At 33.0% G+C, this 20,876-nt stretch overlaps 3 protein-coding genes across 8 annotated transcripts; all 3 read left to right on the top strand.

Annotated features, from left to right (window-relative positions):
- LOC109346709 (protein HSH49-like) lies at positions 1,360–4,474 on the top strand. 5 transcript variants are annotated; one of them, XM_019586421.1, is made up of 5 exons: positions 1,360–1,443; positions 2,339–2,468; positions 3,487–3,698; positions 4,015–4,186; positions 4,306–4,474. In XM_019586421.1, exons 2-5 carry the CDS (start codon positions 2,435–2,437, stop codon positions 4,437–4,439), a joined length of 552 nt encoding a protein of 183 aa, XP_019441966.1. In that variant the 5' UTR covers positions 1,360–1,443; positions 2,339–2,434; the 3' UTR covers positions 4,440–4,474. The 5 variants fall into 5 exon arrangements, with proteins under 5 accessions (XP_019441966.1, XP_019441969.1, XP_019441970.1 ...); XM_019586424.1 differs by lacking the exon at positions 1,360–1,443 and adding an exon at positions 1,450–1,563; XM_019586425.1 differs by lacking the exon at positions 1,360–1,443 and adding an exon at positions 1,570–1,722.
- LOC109346708 (probable alkaline/neutral invertase D) lies at positions 9,906–17,743 on the top strand. Of its 2 annotated transcripts, XM_019586420.1 has the most exons (6): positions 9,906–10,125; positions 10,627–11,052; positions 12,119–12,451; positions 15,322–15,420; positions 15,721–16,282; positions 17,123–17,743. In XM_019586420.1, the coding sequence occupies exons 2-6, from the start codon at positions 10,675–10,677 to the stop codon at positions 17,416–17,418; spliced, it is 1,668 nt and encodes a 555-aa protein (XP_019441965.1). In that variant the 5' UTR covers positions 9,906–10,125; positions 10,627–10,674; the 3' UTR covers positions 17,419–17,743. The 2 variants fall into 2 exon arrangements, with proteins under 2 accessions (XP_019441965.1, XP_019441964.1); XM_019586419.1 differs by lacking the exons at positions 15,322–15,420; positions 15,721–16,282; positions 17,123–17,743 and adding exons at positions 12,851–13,412; positions 14,253–14,873 and having other exon boundaries at positions 9,912–10,125; positions 12,119–12,550.
- LOC109346707 (glycine-rich cell wall structural protein 2) lies at positions 19,893–20,615 on the top strand. Its single transcript, XM_019586418.1, has one exon. It carries the CDS (start codon positions 20,005–20,007, stop codon positions 20,431–20,433), a length of 429 nt encoding a protein of 142 aa, XP_019441963.1. The 5' UTR covers positions 19,893–20,004; the 3' UTR covers positions 20,434–20,615.

Raw genomic sequence — 20,876 nt, 5'->3', positions numbered from 1 at the left:
CTTCCAATGTTTTGTACTCCTTTTTCAACCAAGTAGAAGAACAAACTTATATATATTTTTGGCTCATGAAAAATTATGGAATCTTCATTTTTTTCTATATAATTTATAGTTTTGATTTTTATCTCTATTAATATTGTATCATCTGGTTGTAATTTTGACACACGAACAATACGGAATAAAACCAAAATAATCACATCATAAAGTCTAAAAGCTAACAGAAATATTTATTTGTCTAATCATTTAGGGTACATGCATATTTTTGGCAGGGTTTGGTTTACCCTGGCTAGTGACTTTTCATTTCTTCGCTACTTTTAACTTCATCTCTCATGGTTCTTTTTATTTATTGATTGATTCTTAAGAATGCAAACAAGAAAATGCAATTAAATTCTCTTGGTAATTATTTTTGTAAGAAGATTTCAGTATTAGAGTTATTCAAAATCAACATGGTAATGCATGTTTATTATCATATCTTCATCACCCCTTATGTTATTCTGAAATTTGATTGGTTCATGTAAAATGTAATATTATTATAGCATCTAAGTTTGGTTCTGTATGAGACATGGTGAGTTACCATTTTTATATGTTTGTTGCCCCATATTAATCAGCTCCTTAATTTATATGAAAGTACTTAAAATGTTCTTATAAAAATCAGAGGGTATATTCTATGATTGTAGGGAAATAAATGTGTTTCCTTTAATCAGGGTTGTTCTCAAATGAAGGAGATAAAAAAGCAGAAAATGCTCTGAATATTCTTTCCTTGCTCATTATTCCCATGTAAAGTGATGCATCTACATCGATCATTTATGTCTTACTAAAATGTGTTTAGCATTCACAATTAGAAAAGGAGCAAAATATGAAGAGAATAACATATCGGTTAATATTCAAAAGAAGTAAATACTATCTATTACCAAAACAACCCCAATATATTTATTAGGTTGGTTTTGATGAAAATGAAATGTTAAAACCACAAATATAGTACATTTAATCTAAATGCATTATATTGTATTATAGTTCATGTTTGTTTTACTTTTTAGTTTGATGTTTAATTATCACTCTTGTTGTTTTGGCATCCTTTAGTTGTTTCAACAAAGAAATTTATCTCAAAAAGTTAGTAGAAAGTTGATTTAGACTCTATTATTACTTGCTAAAAATAATATTGTCTTCTTGATAAAATTGTTAAGTTAGTTATCACAAAATGTTTCCTACTAATTATTATTATATTAATATAATTATTAATTATTATATTATTTACTACTAATTAATATTATTTTTTATGAAAAGTCAATAATCATATATAAATAATAGATGATACAATATCGATAATTTTTTCTAAAGTCTCTATTTTTTTTAATGTTTAAAATACTGAAATAAAAAATGCAGGAATATACAATCCTAGAACAATGTTGGGGTCACCGTTTTTTCCTCTTAGTGACGTTATTCACTGTAAGTATTGTGCCCCCAATTCCTAACCCTAATTTCTCAATTATCTCTATAGCTTTTTTGTCGTTTGCAACACATTCACTGTGTTGATCATTCTCATATTCGCATTCCTAAATTCTCGAGGTAGTTTCACCTTTCAAATTTTGTTGCATTGCGTAAAAAAATTCCGTCGTCTATTTCAGTTGTTGGCTAATTTTCACTTTAATTGCTTTTTCGTTCATTTATTTACGACTGTGGTGTCTTTCTGATGATATTTTGAATTCGTTGGAGGCATTATATTAGGTTGATTTTCGCCAGATTCGATATAGTTTTAAAAACTTCTTTATTAGGTTGAAGTTGAACATTAAAGTTATGGATTACTATCTCAAATTTTTATACTCTGTGAAGAATTTAGCTCACTTAGACTTAGACATAGCCCACAGACACTGAAAATACCAACTCTTTAATGTGAAAAAGCAAAAATAATTTGAAAATTTGAGTCAATTGATATCCTAATTGCCTTTGATAATTGCTCACTATTTAGTTATTGTTGAGATAATTTAAAGTTATCAAGCAGCTGTAATATTTAGGCAAGAAATAATAACAAGGGAAGAATTGTTGAACTGTCTCTATTTTGCATTGTTTAACAGAATAATAAATGGTTCTTGTAGCCTTTTATGATTGTTGATGTTATTTCTCATAATCAGAGTCCCAGTAGTTATTTTTATTTTAGGATTTCTGACTTCATTTTGAAACTTCTGAGAATAAATTCTTGTAACTCTATCTTGTTATTCATCATAATTATTGCTTCAGTTTCAGCCTGCTTTAATGACCAAATCGTTTTTTTATTCAAACTATATATACTAAATACCAAGTGTCTAAAACATTGTCACAAACTATTTGGATTCCCTTATTTTAGGTCCTGGTACTTGCTGATTGTCTTCCTGTCCTGAAGCGGGGTTCCTCCTTTGAACAACTATCGTGGTAGGGTTTCACATCAGATCTCGACACAACTATGTCTGGCAACTCAAATTGTACTGTTTACATTGGTAAGCACAGTGGTTTCTTCTTTAATTTCTTCTGCTTAAATGTTCTTTGAACTTTTTTACAGATTTTTTTTCCTTGTTGGATTTTTTGTTGCTTGTTTTTTCCTAGAGGAAGGGTCAATTTTCTTACCTAAACATGCCCTTTTTGATCTCACACTGAAGCGAGATAATTTGGGAAAGTTATCATGTGGGACTTATTGTGTGTATTTTTTATGATAATTTATGCACATGAAAGGAAAATTTCCTTGGACTTTTTTTGCAAAGTAACTGATAGTCTCAGATATACATTTATACAATTCAACCGCCTCTCGGGTTAATACAAGAATGCCACATTTAATACACATTTTCAATATCATTGACCTTCTATTTGAAGCAAACTGACAGATATATGTAATATGTTCACCAATATGTCGAGATGTTGCAGTGGAGGTTCCTTTTTCATTTGTAATTCTACGGCGTACTTTTGTCAATTTTTCCTTACAGTAATTTTCAGGTTTTGTTTAGTAGTTAGTTATTTTGAAGTTTATTTTAGTTAGGACGAAGAAGCATAAAACTGTAATCCTTGTATCAAGATATGTTTAAAGGGGATTGGTGTTGAAGATCTGTGTCTCTTACAATAGGGGATGACTTCATTCACATGTATGGAGTTATTCTGAAGGTATCCTATACCGTGTCAGATCTCCTTTCTCTCTTTGCTATGTGTACCTTTGTGTTAGGCATTATCAATGGAAATGTTTCTTAGATGAATATGCTTCGAAATGATATTTTGGTGATCTGAGATTTCCTACACTTTGAGGGTGAAATGTTATTATATTCTCTCGGTTACACGTAACATCCCACCACAACTCCTTTTGCACTTCTCTATGCAAAACACATTTATGTTTCTGGGGTTTTTATTATACTGAATAATTATGGATTTATGGTTTATTGAGACTTTTTATTATTTAGACAAAAACAAGTTAAGTACAGATAATATGGGTATCTACATGAGTTCTGATTTAGATATATCTATTTGCTTCAGGCAATCTGGATGAGAGGGTGACAGACAGGGTCTTGTATGACATATTAATTCAGGCAGGACAAGTGGTAGATTTGCACATTCCTAAAGATAAGGAAACAGATAAACCAAAAGGTTTTGCCTTTGCAGAGTATGAAACTGAGGAGGTTGCAGACTATGCTGTCAGGCTGTTCTCAGGCCTTGTGACACTCTACAACAGAACACTGAAGTTTGCGGTGCGTTCTTGACATCTATTCTTTCCACCTGTTGAGACCTGGATATTTTTCGATCTTTATTTGCAATTGTTGATTGGAAGTCCATAAGCTCAATGAGCATGTAGTATTGGCTAGAAGCTTGATAATAAACGGGTGCATTCTTTTCAAATTTTTGGATGCATCCGAGTATCCAACTATTCTGTTGGACATCATATAGCAGGGTTTCATATGTTGGATTGCATATTCATGTAATAAATATTAATTGAAATTTTAGATTTCCATCCTTGTTTTCGGCTTTGTTAATGACATGTGACATGTACAATCTGTTAATAAATAGATATCTGGGAAAGACAAAACTACCTCTAATGGTTCTACTGCAATGACACCCACATCAAATTCTTCTCAACGACTAAGGCCTTACTCTATTAGTAACTCAGACAATTTTCCACACTCCACTGGACTATCAACACCTGACCGGTTTTCAGATTATGCTGTGAATCATTCCAAAGGTAATGTATTGATTTGCTCTCATGGTTCAATTACTCTCTTTTTTAATCTAATAGTCTTGCCAAAATATAGTTTCATGATTGCTGAACAACTTATTTTATTTTTTTAAATCCAATGCCAGTTCCTCCTCTTCATGTGACTGACCAATCTAGTGGGTATAGATCTCACCACAATGCTAACAATTATGAAAACGGTCGGAGAGTTTTTGGTGCAACATTGGATAGCATTACCCAGTCTAGGTCACGCCGCCATTAGAGAAGTAGCCCAATGACAGACCCACCTTACTAATATTTTCAAAAGGTTTGTCAGAAATCAATTTAAACTTAAGTAGTAGTAATATGTCTTAGATGGAAAATGGCTTTGGCCGAATGCGTATGCTTTAAGCAAAGCCATTGTTTTGGTGTACCTATGTACTATTTCCTTATCCGTAGAAGTGGAATGCATATGCTTTAAGCAAAACCATTGTTTTAGGTGTACCTATGTACTTCGTTATTCATGTAGGTTGGTGTTTATGAAATTAATGACCCATCCCTGTTTACTTCTGTAGGTTGAACACTGAAATTAAATACAGATTTCTTACTGCTTTCTTTTTTCTGTATTGGTATTTGTGTAAAATTGGTTTTCTCTGGTGAATGATTCTGTGCGCACTTTGATTTGCAAAACTATCCAATATTTTCACTTTTGAGCAATGCTACACAGCCAAAACTAAAGGTTGGAATTTTGATCAAATTCAAGGGTGGTTGATAGGGAGCATTGACTCGTTTAAAAGTCACAAGGGGGTACTGCTTTCTTTTTAGATCAATGTTGAATGAATATATCTTAGTAAGCAATAGCTCTTTCATTTCCTTTAAGTGTTGTTTGGAAGTTGACATGTTGAATGGTTGTGATGCATTTGTTAATTTCATTCCCATCTTTGATTGATATAAAGTATTCCATATTCCTATGAATATGATTGATTTTTCAAAAATACCTTTTAACTGAATAATAAGAGGGTAGAATGAGGACACACAAGTCTTTTCATATCCAAAATTTACCAGTTTTCATTTTAGAAATCAGTTTTGAGAGAGAGAAATTGTGAAATCATGGACCATGTCCACGATTGTGGAGAATCATGCATTGAATCCATGAGTTCAGTAAAAAGTATACTACTCCAATAATATTTTAAAAAGTTACACAGAATCGTAATAAAAAAATCAAAGTGTATTAGTTTTGTAAATTTTCCAATGAATGAAACAATCTGTACCCGAAGTGTAGCTTTTCTGTTACATTTGGTTCCACCCTGTCCTAAACAGTGTAATTCTTGAAGGCTTCACTTTTGATTTGTCTCTGAAGTTGTTGCCTCTGGTACTGATTTTCTTCCTACCGAGAAAGTTGACCGCACCATGAATAGCTTTTATTTTATTTAATGCCACAGAAAAGGGGGATTTCAATTTTGGTGTCCAATCTTAAAAGCACAATCTGCAGAAAGCCCACCATTTTTGCCTTTTTATCCATTCATCACGGAGAAAATATATTTAGAATGTTAAATAATCAACAAAGGTGTAAATGTCTAAGTGTATTCGTATATTAGTTGAACCTATAATTTTATGTCTGAGTGGTAAAGAATAAAAGTACATTACTAGAATAATAAACAAAGTAGGTGATATAAGAATAGTTGTTATTTGCTAGTGTTAATAAAGAAATTGACTTTTTTTACAAACTTTGTATCTTAGCCTTATAAAAGTGGACAAACATAAATACATTTTCCATTCATAAACTTGATTTAGTTTCAACAAAAAACAAACCAAAAGCCTAAGGTCAATATTTAGATGTACAGTTAGCAAAGGTAGGAAAACAGCAACCCCACTACCTAATCTATTAGATTGGTGAGAAAAATATGCATTAACAATATAATTTTTTTATATATTATCATTATTCTCTAGAAAAATAATATAAATGAATAGTGAATAATATATTGACAATATAAATACATACATATCATTACACTCTTAGATGTACTTTTGGGCCCTATATTTTGGTAGGAAGATACACCATGCATGCCTCCTCACATCCACAAAAGCCTCATGAGTAATAGTTGGTGATGAGTGATTATAATAAAATGCATAATGAAATGAACCTTACTTAAGCAAGAAATTAAAAATGGGGTCACCACCTTTGTTTATTGAACCTTTCAATTCAAGGAAGGTATGCCAAGTGGGGGTAGCTAGTGACTATTCAACCAAGTTTTACTTAGAACTCTTCATATGGCAAAGTCCACAATTCAAGGAAGGTATGTCAAAGTCCACAATTTCCAAAAGGGTAGGGTACATTTTTTCTTCTTTTCTTTTGGGATTTGATTTTTTTCCCTTTTCTCCTTCTTCTGTGTCTAAGAATGTAGAGACATAATATGGTTGCCTTGGTAAACAGGAATTGACTCCTCATGATAAGATCTCCAACTCATGGCTAACTATATATCCGTAGATGTATATTTTATCATTCATATTTAATTATCATTGTCTCTTAAGTATAAATAATATAAATAAATGATTAATGATATATCATCTGTAAATTTATACATTAATAATACATAGATATTACATTTTACAATTAAATAGGTGATATGAATTTATCTAGGACTGTTTAATTTATATTGTAAACATATCCCACAAGTGATATGTATTTTGCTAGTCACATAAGCATTTTCCATTACAGAATAACAACATGGACTAATTGCAAAACGTTCATAAAATACAAGGACCAAAAGATAAAACCAGGGATCAAAATCGAAAATCACTATAGAGTAAAGTTCAAAATCATCCTTCAAATTTTGTGTTGTTACTTTTTGTTCTTGAGAAACTTCATACAAAATTATCACAATACTCTTTTTCAGAGACCAATTTAGACCACTCAATTAGTCGTGTGTTGTGAGGGACGAAAGAAATGTTTGGTGAGTTTCAGGGACTATTGGTTTAACCAATCAAAATATTGGATGAAATTCAGATAATCAAATATATCTTTATTCACTTTATAAATGATGTAGCAATGCTTTTTAATAAACTTTGTATCGATTATTAATTATATGATCACAGACAAGTAGGTGGCACCTTAGCTTCTCGAGAAGGCAAAGAAAAATGGCTATTTTCTATCGTGGGAATGTTTTTTGAGTTTTTTATCGTAAAATTTGTATAAGAAAAAATGTATGTACTGACAATATAAATTTATTGTATAAATTTATTGATTATGTATAATGTTGATATATTGATTATGTATACTAATAATATATATATATTGTAGGATCAGTTTTTCATTAGTTAATTGATAGCAATATAAATATGCATAAGTTTAAAAATGCATAGTGGACGAAGAATCTTTCTTGATGCAATTTTATTTATTTTTAAAATAAGAAAACGTTAGGAATGTAGACAGAGGCGTGGCTGCTTTATTTTATAAATATAAATGGCTGCTGAAAAGGGATTATAAGTTGAAGTAATAAGTATATAAAACAATAGGGTCATGATAAAGTTCCACAAATAAAATTGGAACATGAATTAGATGTATATGTTTAAAATTGTAAAAAACGGCCATTCAAACCATCGAGTGTGATGATTGTGTGAACACTATATAAAGCATTATAGATTAATCCAAAAGTGTCATGTAATAGGTGTTTGAGATAATCAAAAGGTAAAAACTTACTACAAAAAATGTTTACTATACTTTAAAAATATATGATTATTCTTTGCATTTTATTATGTAAGACAATGAAAACTGATAGCAATTTTTTTTCCAAATATAATATATAAATATGTTATTAATCATGTAATAATTATTTTTATATATTAATTATTACAAAATATATAATAAAAATTAAAAACTAATTGAATACATATAGATACCTACAAATAGTACAGATTTGAGAAAGAAAAAACATTATTTACGTCCGTCCTTGTTGCCATCTATATTGGTTCTCCATCTCAAGACAAATTAATTAATTAATTAGTTTTGTGATTCTTTCCCTCCTACACTCTTGGATGTCAATGAATGAAAGGACTTATACTTGTCCATGTGGCGCAGCATATTATTGGGTTTTTACCATTAACATGCATTGAAAATAATGTTAATTAATTACAATTTGCAATTAATTATCATAATAAGCACTATACTATAAGGATATTGTCATATTGACATATGATACAAACACATTGAGAAAACGCTAAAAAAAAGAATATATTTAACTATGTTTGTATCGATGAATCATATTTAGTTGTGTTTCTTATGATTGTGGATCATACTAAAGTTAAGTAGTTCAATCTGACCTAGCTCCTAAGATTTGGATATCAACATTTTACCTCCCACTTGTTACTAGGATAACACGATGACATGTGTTGTCGTACATTTTTGTGTCACTCCTTGTATTATGGATGATTGATCAAAAAATATTTAATAATAATGTGTTAACATGTTATACAACATTCATTAATAATAACCAATTAATCGTGTTACTTATGATTTGCAATGAGAAATTTTGATTCATCATGTTTTATAGTGTTCATGTGATGTTTATTTTGATTTTATCTGAATTATGAATTCATTAATTATTCACTCAAGTAATTAAATAGAGACATTTATCATTAATGCATATAATTTATATTAGCAATTCTTTTAATTGCATTAAAAAAATTAATTCATAAAATTTTAAAGCCCAAATACCATTTTATGATTATAAACTATTTTATTTAAACCACGTATATTAGTATATTACCCATTAAAACGATAATTTTACAATGTAAAAACAATTATACCTATGAGAACTCGAACTCTGTAACATCCGATAAAAACTAATGTGTATTTTCAGGCATTAGTGATATGATTAATAAGATGGTTTATATAATACTTGTCTAAAATATAGGATAAACTAGTAATCTGGTCAATATTTTTTTTATATACTTAAGGTGAAATATAAAATCAACAAATAGCAGCAAACCTATGTACAAATAACCACCCTCCAATCAATTTTTTTTCCTTCACATGAGTATACCTTTTAAAGCTACCTTAAGATATGATCGAAGATATAAAAATAAAAATAAAACAAAGATTTAATATGTATATATTGACCGTGTAAGTATTTTTTTACACATCAAATCTCTACTATTTATATGTTAGCTAACATTGACTTTCAAACAAAATTATTATAAATCAATGATGGATGATATACTGACAGTATAAAAAACTTTACATTTTCAGTATATAGATTTTAAACTCATAAAACAAATGATTAAGATATCATCGAGCAGGCCCTAAGCCAGCCAAAAGTAAGTATCAAAAGTCGATTTCTTTCTTGATTCATTTAATATACTATTATAGAATATGTTCATGAAGAATACAAGTTGGAATTGCACATAGAAATAAATCTAAAATGTGAAATCCACCTAACACCCAATTAATTAAAGTTGTCAACAATGAAGAAAAAAAAAATACGATAGTATAAGAGTTTTATATGTTATTATTGTACTGTCCATTATTCATATATATCAATAGTAATACAAATGAATGATAAATGTGTGTATATATTAAACAAAATGTAAAATAGAAACGCTATGTTCCAAATTGACATCCTGTCATACTCATATCCAAATTTTAATATATCATCACATTGGGGGAAGAAGCAGAGAAGATAGCGGGTCCGCATGAAACGATGTCGTTTTATCCCCTTCATGTTGCAACCGGTTGTTGCCGGTAATCCCTCTTACATCGAACTTGTGTTAGAACGAAACCAAACTGGTTGGGACGGTACACTTATCAGTCTCAACACCGTTCTATAAATATAAGCTTTCTATCACTTCTCTTTTTTTCCCCTCTCCCTCTCCGTTAACCGCCATTATCTCCGGCATTCATTTTCCGGCGAGATCGCCGGCGCTCCACCGTCGTTTCCGCCGGCTAATATTGTCTTTCTCGCCGCCTTCAGGTTCGCTCCTTCTCTTCCTTGAACCTCTCAATAACCTTCTATTCCATTGATATTCTCAGATCTGTGTCTATTTTTCTCTACTGCTTAACTACTCTCGTTTCTACATCACACTTTCCGAGTTTGTCTCTGTTTTTAGAACTTTTTTGTCTCGGTTTGTTGTTGGAGTCGAGTGATAACAGTGATTCTTCAGTTTTTCTCTCCGTGGATCTTGATCTGTTACTTGTTTTCATTTAATGTGTCATTTGTTGCTTTGCTACTACATTATGTATTTCAAATTTGATGATACAATTGGAAAGTATTGAAGAATTTTTGTTTTGACAAATATGCAATTAGATGTTTGTTTATCTTCCACGTTGTTCTCATTTGTTTAGCTTAATAGTATAAACCGGGTTTTGGATAAAGTATAATTAGTTTGGATCAATTTGATCATTGGTTTTATTATTTGTATTTTGTTTCAGTTTTGTATTTGACATTGGAGAATTATTAATTTTATGGTTTCAGGTAATATATTTGTGATATATTCATTTTGGTATTGGAGAAGTGAAAAAAATGGATGGACCATTGGGACTTCGAAAAGTAGACTCACACTGCTCTATCTCTGAGATGGATGATTTTGATCTCTCGCGTCTCCTTGACAAGCCAAGGTTGATCATAGAGAGGAAAAGATCATTTGATGAGAGGTCATTTAGTGAAATGTCAGCTAGTTTTGCTAGAGCGGGCTTGGATAACTATGACACTTATTCACCTGGAGGAAGATCTGGTTTTGACACACCTGCTTCGTCTGCACGGAATTCATTTGAGCCTCACCCTATGGTTGCTGATGCATGGGAATCCCTCCGAAAATCTCTAGTCTATTTCAGAGGTCAACCAGTTGGCACTATTGCAGCTGTTGATCATCAGTCGGAGGAAGTTCTAAACTATGATCAGGTGAGTTCCTCAATCAATGCTGAAATGTCATAATTACAGTTTTTGAGGTGCAGACAAGTTTTTTTGAACCTGTGTGTGAGCTATAGAAAGGAAATCATGCTACAGTGAATTAAGTTCCCCTTAATATGCATCTTTGTCACTTATTTGAATATAATGGTACTCTGAGTCTAAAATACTCGAAATTGAAGGTCTATTATATATTTGAGGTACACAAAGTTAAAAGATTAAACTACCAATAGTCTTTTGATAATTGTCAAGGCTTATTTGAACATAGAACATCAACAATTTGAGTGTGACTACAGCTTTCACTAGATACATTATCTATGACAACTTGAGATACGACAGCGAATGCTTAGACTTGAGTTTTTACCAACTTCGGATGTAATGATTCTAAATTTCTAATGATACTACTAAAACATTAAACAGAGGCATAACACATTAATGTCTTTTTGATTGAACTTTTAAGTCGAAAATATGCTGAAAGGCTGAAAGCCCCTTCATTCCTGAGAATTAACAAATATGAATAGTTGTTGACTTGTTGTTGGATGATTGATAAAGTCAGGGAAGCCATTTGTTTAACATACAACCTAGGCCCCTTCCTAGTTTGGAAATTATAAATGTTTAGATGACTGTTAGGCTTATTATAAAAAAAAAGATGACTGTTGGAAAGCATGTAGCTAAGCAAAGAACAAAGTGGAGAAGAGAAGACTCAAATGGGGTAAATAAACCATACTTTTGATTTTTTTTTAAAAGATAGTAATTACTACCAACAATTTTCAGCACCTTGGGTTCTTTGTCATAAGCCATAATTCTCTGGGTTGTCAGCTATCCTTTTAGCACTTGAAGAAAGTGGACTTATATTCTTTTGTTTTGATATGCCTTGTGTATCTTGCTAAACATGCATGATAGATTGTTTCTGTCTTTGAATTTTTGTTGATTAGCAGATGAAACTCTGGGGTTGTGTTAGCGGTGGCTCTGACAAACCTCAATCTACTGTTACACATTGAAAGAGGACAACTAAGAATCAGTATGATATATGATATTTATTGATATGTTTTTTCCCTAGGTTTTTGTTCGAGATTTTGTGCCAAGTGCTCTAGCCTTTTTGATGAATGGTGAACCGGAAATAGTCAAGCACTTCTTATTGAAGACACTGCATCTTCAGGGGTGGGAGAAAAGAATAGACCGGTTTAAGCTTGGTGAAGGTGTAATGCCAGCTAGCTTCAAAGTTCTTCATGATCCTGTTCGGAAAACAGATACTCTTGTTGCAGATTTTGGTGAAAGTGCAATTGGAAGAGTTGCTCCTGTTGACTCCGGATTCTGGTGGATCATTTTGCTTCGTGCTTACACAAAGTCTACAGGTGATTTATCTCTGGCTGAATCACCAGACTGCCAAAAGGGAATGAAGCTTATATTGACTCTATGCTTGTCTGAGGGATTTGATACATTCCCAACTCTGCTTTGTGCTGATGGATGCTCCATGATTGATCGAAGAATGGTAACACATAATTTGCAGTTGTTTTTCAGTATGTTGAAAAAATAACGTTGCTTATTTTTTGGATATATGAACAGTGTTTGTTGTCCTCCATTGTTTGTGCAAGGATGACCATTTTATAGTGCAAGGTGATGCAAGTACAAATAGAATATTATATTTGTTGTTACAAGTCTTGCTTATATTCCACTATTGGTTATCATATGTAGGTTCTAAGTCCAAAGAGATAGGATTTCACATTCACTCATGTATTTAGCTTATTCGAGAGAAGTCGCATATTTTATTAAACATTTCTTTTTTTTGCAGGGTATTTATGGTTATCCTATAGAGATTCAAGCACTTTTCTTCATGGCACTGAGATGTGCTTTGGCAATGCTGAAACAGGATGATGCAGAAGGAAAAGAATGTGTGGAGCGCATTGCGAAGCGTTTGCATGCACTAAGTTATCACATGCGTAGTTATTTTTGGCTTGACTTTCAACAACTAAATGACATTTACCGGTATAAGACTGAGGAGTATTCACATACTGCAGTAAATAAGTTTAATGTTATTCCTGATTCGATCCCAGAGTGGGTATTTGACTTTATGCCAACACGTGGGGGCTACTTCATTGGAAATGTGAGTCCAGCCCGGATGGATTTTCGATGGTTTGCTTTAGGCAATTGTGTTGCAATTCTATCTTCTCTAGCAACTCCAGAGCAATCAGTGGCTATCATGGATCTTATTGAAGCTCGCTGGGATGAGCTGGTTGGAGAAATGCCCATAAAAATAGCTTATCCTGCAATAGAAAGCCATGAGTGGCGAATTGTTACTGGTTGTGATCCCAAAAATACCAGATGGAGTTACCACAATGGAGGATCTTGGCCAGGTTCTTCCTTTCTTTCATTATGCTTAGTTATTTAATGGGCATTTATTTTCCTCCTCAAGACATGGATATTTGGATCATTCCCCAAAATCTTAATATTGTATCAAATTTGAAACGAAAGTTCTATTTGCACATGTATTTTTATCTTGTCCACATGAATTTGTTGGCTATATGTATGACAGCATTTCATGCATAGCATATATGTCTGTACCATTTTTTGGGGAACACCTAAAGGGCGAGCCTCGGTGCAACAGTAAGGTTGATTGCCTTGTGACGTGGAGGTCATGGGTTCAAATCCTGGAAACAGACTTTTCACATGTGAAGGTAAGAGTGCATACACCTACCATCTCCAGACTCCATTAGGTGAGAGCCTCGTGCACTTAGACACCCTTTGTTTACACCTCAAGGTGTGTTCTGACATGCTTGGCCCTGTTCAGAAGTTACTTCCATTAGGTTTGACCATTTGAAACTATTGCACTGCATATAAAGTCTTCCCTCTTGAAACTCAATGGGAGAACTTCCATGGTGGGCCATGTTTGAATATTAGTAATGTTGTAAATGGTATCATAAAAAAAATTACTCCTTCAGAAGTTACTCCTTCCGTTCCATGTAAAAAAGTTACTTTCAGAATGGGATGGAGGGAGTATGTAAAAACACACTTAAAGTGTGGGCAGAATTTTGCTATTATTGGTATTATTATTATTTTGCCTGAATGATATAGCTTGTACGCGAAAAGCATGTTTGATAATTCTTACAATATGTTATGAATAAAATTATAAACAGACAGTTCTGATGGTTTCATTTCTCAGACTATTATTTACTTTGCTACTTGCTTGAGTGCAGTGCTCCTGTGGCTAGTAACAGCTGCTTGCATCAAAACCGGGCGACCACAAATTGCAAGACGTGCAATTGAGCTCGCTGAGAGTCGTTTGCTAAAGGATGGGTGGCCCGAATATTATGATGGTAAGCTTGGGAGATATGTTGGTAAACAGGCAAGAAAATACCAAACATGGTCTATTGCAGGTTATTTGGTGGCAAAGATGATGCTGGAGGACCCCTCACACTTGGGGATGATTTCGCTCGAAGAAGACAGGCAGATGAAGCCAGTGATTAAAAGATCATCTTCTTGGACTTGCTGAAAAGAAGATCGAAGGATAGATAAATAGTACCAAAAAATAGAAGAAAAAAACACTTAGAAGGTGAGAGATATTGTTGTTTCAATACACGGCACCATTCTTGGCAATTTCCTTTCTTGTTGTAGGTTTGATTGAAAGTTTGGCTTGTGTAAAATAGCTGCTGCTGAAACTGGCATCATGCTTTTCCCAAATAAGAGAAAAGACACATGTGTTCATATTTTTTTAGTTCCATGCTATTGTCCCACTTCTGACCTGGGATTATTAGTAAGAAGTAAAAGTATGAGACATTCCTCATTAGATTAATGTGTTCCACCCATTCTTGTTAGAAGGGCCGAGAACATAAAGCATTGGCTTCTTTATAATAAACTTAGGTCTGTTTATGTTTCTAAGAAAATATTATCAACGGGTCAAGTGTGAAAATTTTACTCTTTTTCACAAATGCGATGAACTTTCCCTAAGAGATTTATTAACTGTTTCTTTCATCAAGAATGATACTGATACAGAAGTAGACAAGGGTTCTTTGAAAATCTGCTTAGGCTTCTTATGTTTTTTTCTTCTGAATTTAGTTCTGTGACACTAACTGATTTCATTAGTTAAGACCACAAATTGATAGTAACGAATCACATATTAGTTTTCAAGTCCAACAATCTATTCTTTGAACATGTGAATTGTGAAACCCCTTTCAACAGTTTGGTCTTGGGCTTCTTTAATGACATTCACTTTAGCATCCCATGACCTGTATGTTCTTACTTCTTACTTAACAGGTTAACCAAAAGGGAATGAAGCTTATATTGACTCTATGCTTGTCTGAGGGATTTGATACATTCCCAACTCTGCTTTGTGCTGATGGATGCTCCATGATTGATCGAAGAATGGTAACACATAATTTGCAGTTGTTTTTCAGTATGTTGAAAAAATAACGTTGCTTATTTTTTGGATATATGAACAGTGTTTGTTGTCCTCCATTGTTTGTGCAAGGATGACCATTTTATAGTGCAAGGTGATGCAAGTACAAATAGAATATTATATTTGTTGTTACAAGTCTTGCTTATATTCCACTATTGGTTATCATATGTAGGTTCTAAGTCCAAAGAGATAGGATTTCACATTCACTCATGTATTTAGCTTATTCGAGAGAAGTCGCATATTTTATTAAACATTTCTTTTTTTTGCAGGGTATTTATGGTTATCCTATAGAGATTCAAGCACTTTTCTTCATGGCACTGAGATGTGCTTTGGCAATGCTGAAACAGGATGATGCAGAAGGAAAAGAATGTGTGGAGCGCATTGCGAAGCGTTTGCATGCACTAAGTTATCACATGCGTAGTTATTTTTGGCTTGACTTTCAACAACTAAATGACATTTACCGGTATAAGACTGAGGAGTATTCACATACTGCAGTAAATAAGTTTAATGTTATTCCTGATTCGATCCCAGAGTGGGTATTTGACTTTATGCCAACACGTGGGGGCTACTTCATTGGAAATGTGAGTCCAGCCCGGATGGATTTTCGATGGTTTGCTTTAGGCAATTGTGTTGCAATTCTATCTTCTCTAGCAACTCCAGAGCAATCAGTGGCTATCATGGATCTTATTGAAGCTCGCTGGGATGAGCTGGTTGGAGAAATGCCCATAAAAATAGCTTATCCTGCAATAGAAAGCCATGAGTGGCGAATTGTTACTGGTTGTGATCCCAAAAATACCAGATGGAGTTACCACAATGGAGGATCTTGGCCAGGTTCTTCCTTTCTTTCATTATGCTTAGTTATTTAATGGGCATTTATTTTCCTCCTCAAGACATGGATATTTGGATCATTCCCCAAAATCTTAATATTGTATCAAATTTGAAACGAAAGTTCTATTTGCACATGTATTTTTATCTTGTCCACATGAATTTGTTGGCTATATGTATGACAGCATTTCATGCATAGCATATATGTCTGTACCATTTTTTGGGGAACACCTAAAGGGCGAGCCTCGGTGCAACAGTAAGGTTGATTGCCTTGTGACGTGGAGGTCATGGGTTCAAATCCTGGAAACAGACTTTTCACATGTGAAGGTAAGAGTGCATACACCTACCATCTCCAGACTCCATTAGGTGAGAGCCTCGTGCACTTAGACACCCTTTGTTTACACCTCAAGGTGTGTTCTGACATGCTTGGCCCTGTTCAGAAGTTACTTCCATTAGGTTTGACCATTTGAAACTATTGCACTGCATATAAAGTCTTCCCTCTTGAAACTCAATGGGAGAACTTCCATGGTGGGCCATGTTTGAATATTAGTAATGTTGTAAATGGTATCATAAAAAAAATTACTCCTTCAGAAGTTACTCCTTCCGTTCCATGTAAAAAAGTTACTTTCAGAATGGGATGGAGGGAGTATGTAAAAACACACTTAAAGTGTGGGCAGAATTTTGCTATTATTGGTATTATTATTATTTTGCCTGAATGATATAGCTTGTACGCGAAAAGCATGTTTGATAATTCTTACAATATGTTATGAATAAAATTATAAACAGACAGTTCTGATGGTTTCATTTCTCAGACTATTATTTACTTTGCTACTTGCTTGAGTGCAGTGCTCCTGTGGCTAGTAACAGCTGCTTGCATCAAAACCGGGCGACCACAAATTGCAAGACGTGCAATTGAGCTCGCTGAGAGTCGTTTGCTAAAGGATGGGTGGCCCGAATATTATGATGGTAAGCTTGGGAGATATGTTGGTAAACAGGCAAGAAAATACCAAACATGGTCTATTGCAGGTTATTTGGTGGCAAAGATGATGCTGGAGGACCCCTCACACTTGGGGATGATTTCGCTCGAAGAAGACAGGCAGATGAAGCCAGTGATTAAAAGATCATCTTCTTGGACTTGCTGAAAAGAAGATCGAAGGATAGATAAATAGTACCAAAAAATAGAAGAAAAAAACACTTAGAAGGTGAGAGATATTGTTGTTTCAATACACGGCACCATTCTTGGCAATTTCCTTTCTTGTTGTAGGTTTGATTGAAAGTTTGGCTTGTGTAAAATAGCTGCTGCTGAAACTGGCATCATGCTTTTCCCAAATAAGAGAAAAGACACATGTGTTCATATTTTTTTAGTTCCATGCTATTGTCCCACTTCTGACCTGGGATTATTAGTAAGAAGTAAAAGTATGAGACATTCCTCATTAGATTAATGTGTTCCACCCATTCTTGTTAGAAGGGCCGAGAACATAAAGCATTGGCTTCTTTATAATAAACTTAGGTCTGTTTATGTTTCTAAGAAAATATTATCAACGGGTCAAGTGTGAAAATTTTACTCTTTTTCACAAATGCGATGAACTTTCCCTAAGAGATTTATTAACTGTTTCTTTCATCAAGAATGATACTGATACAGAAGTAGACAAGGGTTCTTTGAAAATCTGCTTAGGCTTCTTATGTTTTTTTCTTCTGAATTTAGTTCTGTGACACTAACTGATTTCATTAGTTAAGACCACAAATTGATAGTAACGAATCACATATTAGTTTTCAAGTCCAACAATCTATTCTTTGAACATGTGAATTGTGAAACCCCTTTCAACAGTTTGGTCTTGGGCTTCTTTAATGACATTCACTTTAGCATCCCATGACCTGTATGTTCTTACTTCTTACTTAACAGGTTAACCAATAAAAGCATGATAAAAAAAATGTTTGTCATGAATTTTATACACTATCATTATGTCATCTACTATTAATATCTAATTATCATCGATTCAAAATTAATACAAATGATTGAGAGATGATACATTGTCTTGTCTGTATGTAAATCTTTACACTTACATTACATATTTATTACACTCAATAGAGATTAATTTATTAGTGATAAATGTCATATTTTATTATAAAAGGATTTATAAACTAATTGTAGAGAGATATATGTTAGTGCTTAAATAAATATGATTTTTTATTTAAAATAATGTACTATTGCATCCTTTTATTTAATAAATACATTTTAATTCATTATAAAGTTATTATACTCATATTCTTATGATCTTATCGTAGCCCTAAAGATTAAACACTTACATTTATAAATTTAAATTCCTATTGGTTTAATTTTTTTTAATAAAAACTAAAAAAAACTCATTTGCACTTTTTTCTATAAGAATATGACAAGGGCCAACATACCGACATATGATTAAAAAAAGAAAAATATCTTATGTAAGTGTCAAAAACCATGCGCAATATACAATGGATAAGGTCCATCCAACTACAACTCTAACTATCTAGTCTATAAATCTTTTTAGCTAGTCGACATGTGTTATTCATAAATCATTAATCACTAATTAATAATACATGTAACTTGAAATAACACACGTCACTTTGATAATTTATAAAGGAGGATATGACATTATTTTAGAAGAATGCCGAACAAATTTATGAGACCCTAAATTTGGGCCATCCAAATTGTACTTGAACTATAAGAGACATGAAAAAGTAGAAAAAAATATCTTAGCTTTTTCCCAAACACGGCACCATCATAATGTGAAAACATATTTGTTAGTCTTATCAATTACCGGTAAGTCGGTAGTGGATATCAGGTCACGCTAGTAACTAGTGCTTCTTCTCGTTTTCATCTGCCATTAGTTTTGCATTCTCCTATGGTGAACATGACTCGATCTATCCGCTCAATTTCGATTGTGATTGAGTTTGAATACGGTCAAATTTTATTGAGTTTAAAGTTGAATTTTGGTTCAAAAATTAAATCTAGTTAATATTTTAGACTGTATACAAATTAAGTATAACTCAGCCCGACCTGTCTCATAGTCATTCACTTATTACGTTTCTATGTCTATTCAAATGTGGACATAGTAATAATATTTTTTGGTCAAAAATATCATTAACTCTATAATTTTTCAATATATAATAAGTAATATATATACATATTTATTTTATATATCAAATTATATAATCATAATAATTTTTCATCATATAATTATATTTAACCAGGTTTGGGTCGGGTTCGAGTTTAAATGTCAACTCGATTAATATTTAGAATCGGTTAATTTCAGTTACAGGGCTGAGGCCAAATTCAAAAATGACCCAATCAACCTTTAGAACCGAGTAAAGAATAAGCCTTACTCCGTCCCAACCAGTCCATATTGACCCCTACCCTCTACTCTTTCTTTCTATAATGTATCAACCATACAATCAAATATTAAGATTTTTCATAATTATGAATATATAAAAGAAGGAAAAGGTGGTAGGTATTCTTGTCTTGCACTAACTCAGAATCACGGGTAGTCACTATTATGAGTCATTCATGTCAATTATCTCATTCAATTCATCATAACCCAACACATTATATATATAACATACTTGCATGCACTATGATATGAACCTTAGAGTCAAAACCTCACAAGAATCACGAAAACTATCCCACTTTTTCTCTTCAACTATATATACTACTCATAAAAGCAAAACCTTATAATAACAATCAACACAAAATGTTATCATCATTCAACATCCTTAAATATTTCACTCTCTTCCTTTTCATATTCGTGACTATTTCCACGGCCGCAGCCGGTGGAAGAAAGCTTCATTCGGATACGTCAAGTGGCGGTGCACCGTCATCCGGAACACCCACCGGAGCCACTGGTTCAGGCCATGGCCCAAACTGGGACTATAACTGGGGATGGGGCTCCGCACCTGGGTCCGGGTGGGGCTATGGTTCCGGGTCTGGGCATACTCCTACAGGTTTTGGTAGAGGATTTGGATATGGTTTTGGAACCGGGTCAGGGTCTGGGTCCGGTTCTGGATATGGGTCTGGTAGTGGTGGAGCTCATGGTGGTGGTTATGGGTCAGGAACTGGTTCAGGTGGCGATAACAATAATCATGCACCATCTATGTCTAAGGGAAAACCTAACCATGGGTAAAAAATATAATAGCATTATGCATGGAGCTAGCATAATAGATATGAGTATTATTATTATTATTATACTATATATTATGAAATGCTTGGTGTGTTATGTTATGTGTATGCATTATTAGCTATAGTTAGAGCTTGTTAGCCATAAAGAACTTTGAATTTTCTGTTCCTAGCTCCTAATGAAGTTATTAATATCTGATCATAAGTTGATATATATATATATTGATATATAAGTTGCTATTTCCCTCTCTTCTCTCTCTTGAATCTTCTTCCGAAATTCAATATTTGTTTCAAAATTATTTTCCTATTCAGAACTTACAAATATTTGTAATCATGCAAAGTTGAGTGTACTCAATCCATCTTGCCACGAAGAATAAAAGGAAAGGTTAATTATTAAGTTTACCAAGACCTAGCGAAAGATGCAACAATTTGTATCTTATAATACTTTGG

The sequence above is a fragment of the Lupinus angustifolius genome, chromosome LG04 (genome assembly GCF_001865875.1).
Source record: "Lupinus angustifolius cultivar Tanjil chromosome LG04, LupAngTanjil_v1.0, whole genome shotgun sequence".
In the NCBI taxonomy this organism is placed as follows: domain Eukaryota; kingdom Viridiplantae; phylum Streptophyta; class Magnoliopsida; order Fabales; family Fabaceae; genus Lupinus; species Lupinus angustifolius.
This window is presented reverse-complemented; position numbering and strand designations above follow the sequence as displayed.

Bases quoted from the DNA above. Each gene is read 5' to 3' on its own strand.
- LOC109346708 (XM_019586420.1), top strand. From the start codon at position 10,675: ATGGATGGACCATTGGGACTTCGAAAAGTAGACTCACACTGCTCTATC. The intron at 15,421-15,720 runs GTAACACATAAT...TTTTTTTTGCAG, and splicing joins CCATGATTGATCGAAGAATG to GGTATTTATGGTTATCCTAT. The intron at 16,283-17,122 runs GTTCTTCCTTTC...GCTTGAGTGCAG, and splicing joins CAATGGAGGATCTTGGCCAG to TGCTCCTGTGGCTAGTAACA.
- LOC109346709 (XM_019586421.1), top strand. From the start codon at position 2,435: ATGTCTGGCAACTCAAATTGTACTGTTTACATTG. The intron at 2,469-3,486 runs GTAAGCACAGTG...TATTTGCTTCAG, and splicing joins AAATTGTACTGTTTACATTG to GCAATCTGGATGAGAGGGTG. The intron at 3,699-4,014 runs GTGCGTTCTTGA...GTTAATAAATAG, and splicing joins ACAGAACACTGAAGTTTGCG to ATATCTGGGAAAGACAAAAC.
- LOC109346707 (XM_019586418.1), top strand. From the start codon at position 20,005: ATGTTATCATCATTCAACATCCTTAAATATTTCACTCTCTTCCTTTTC.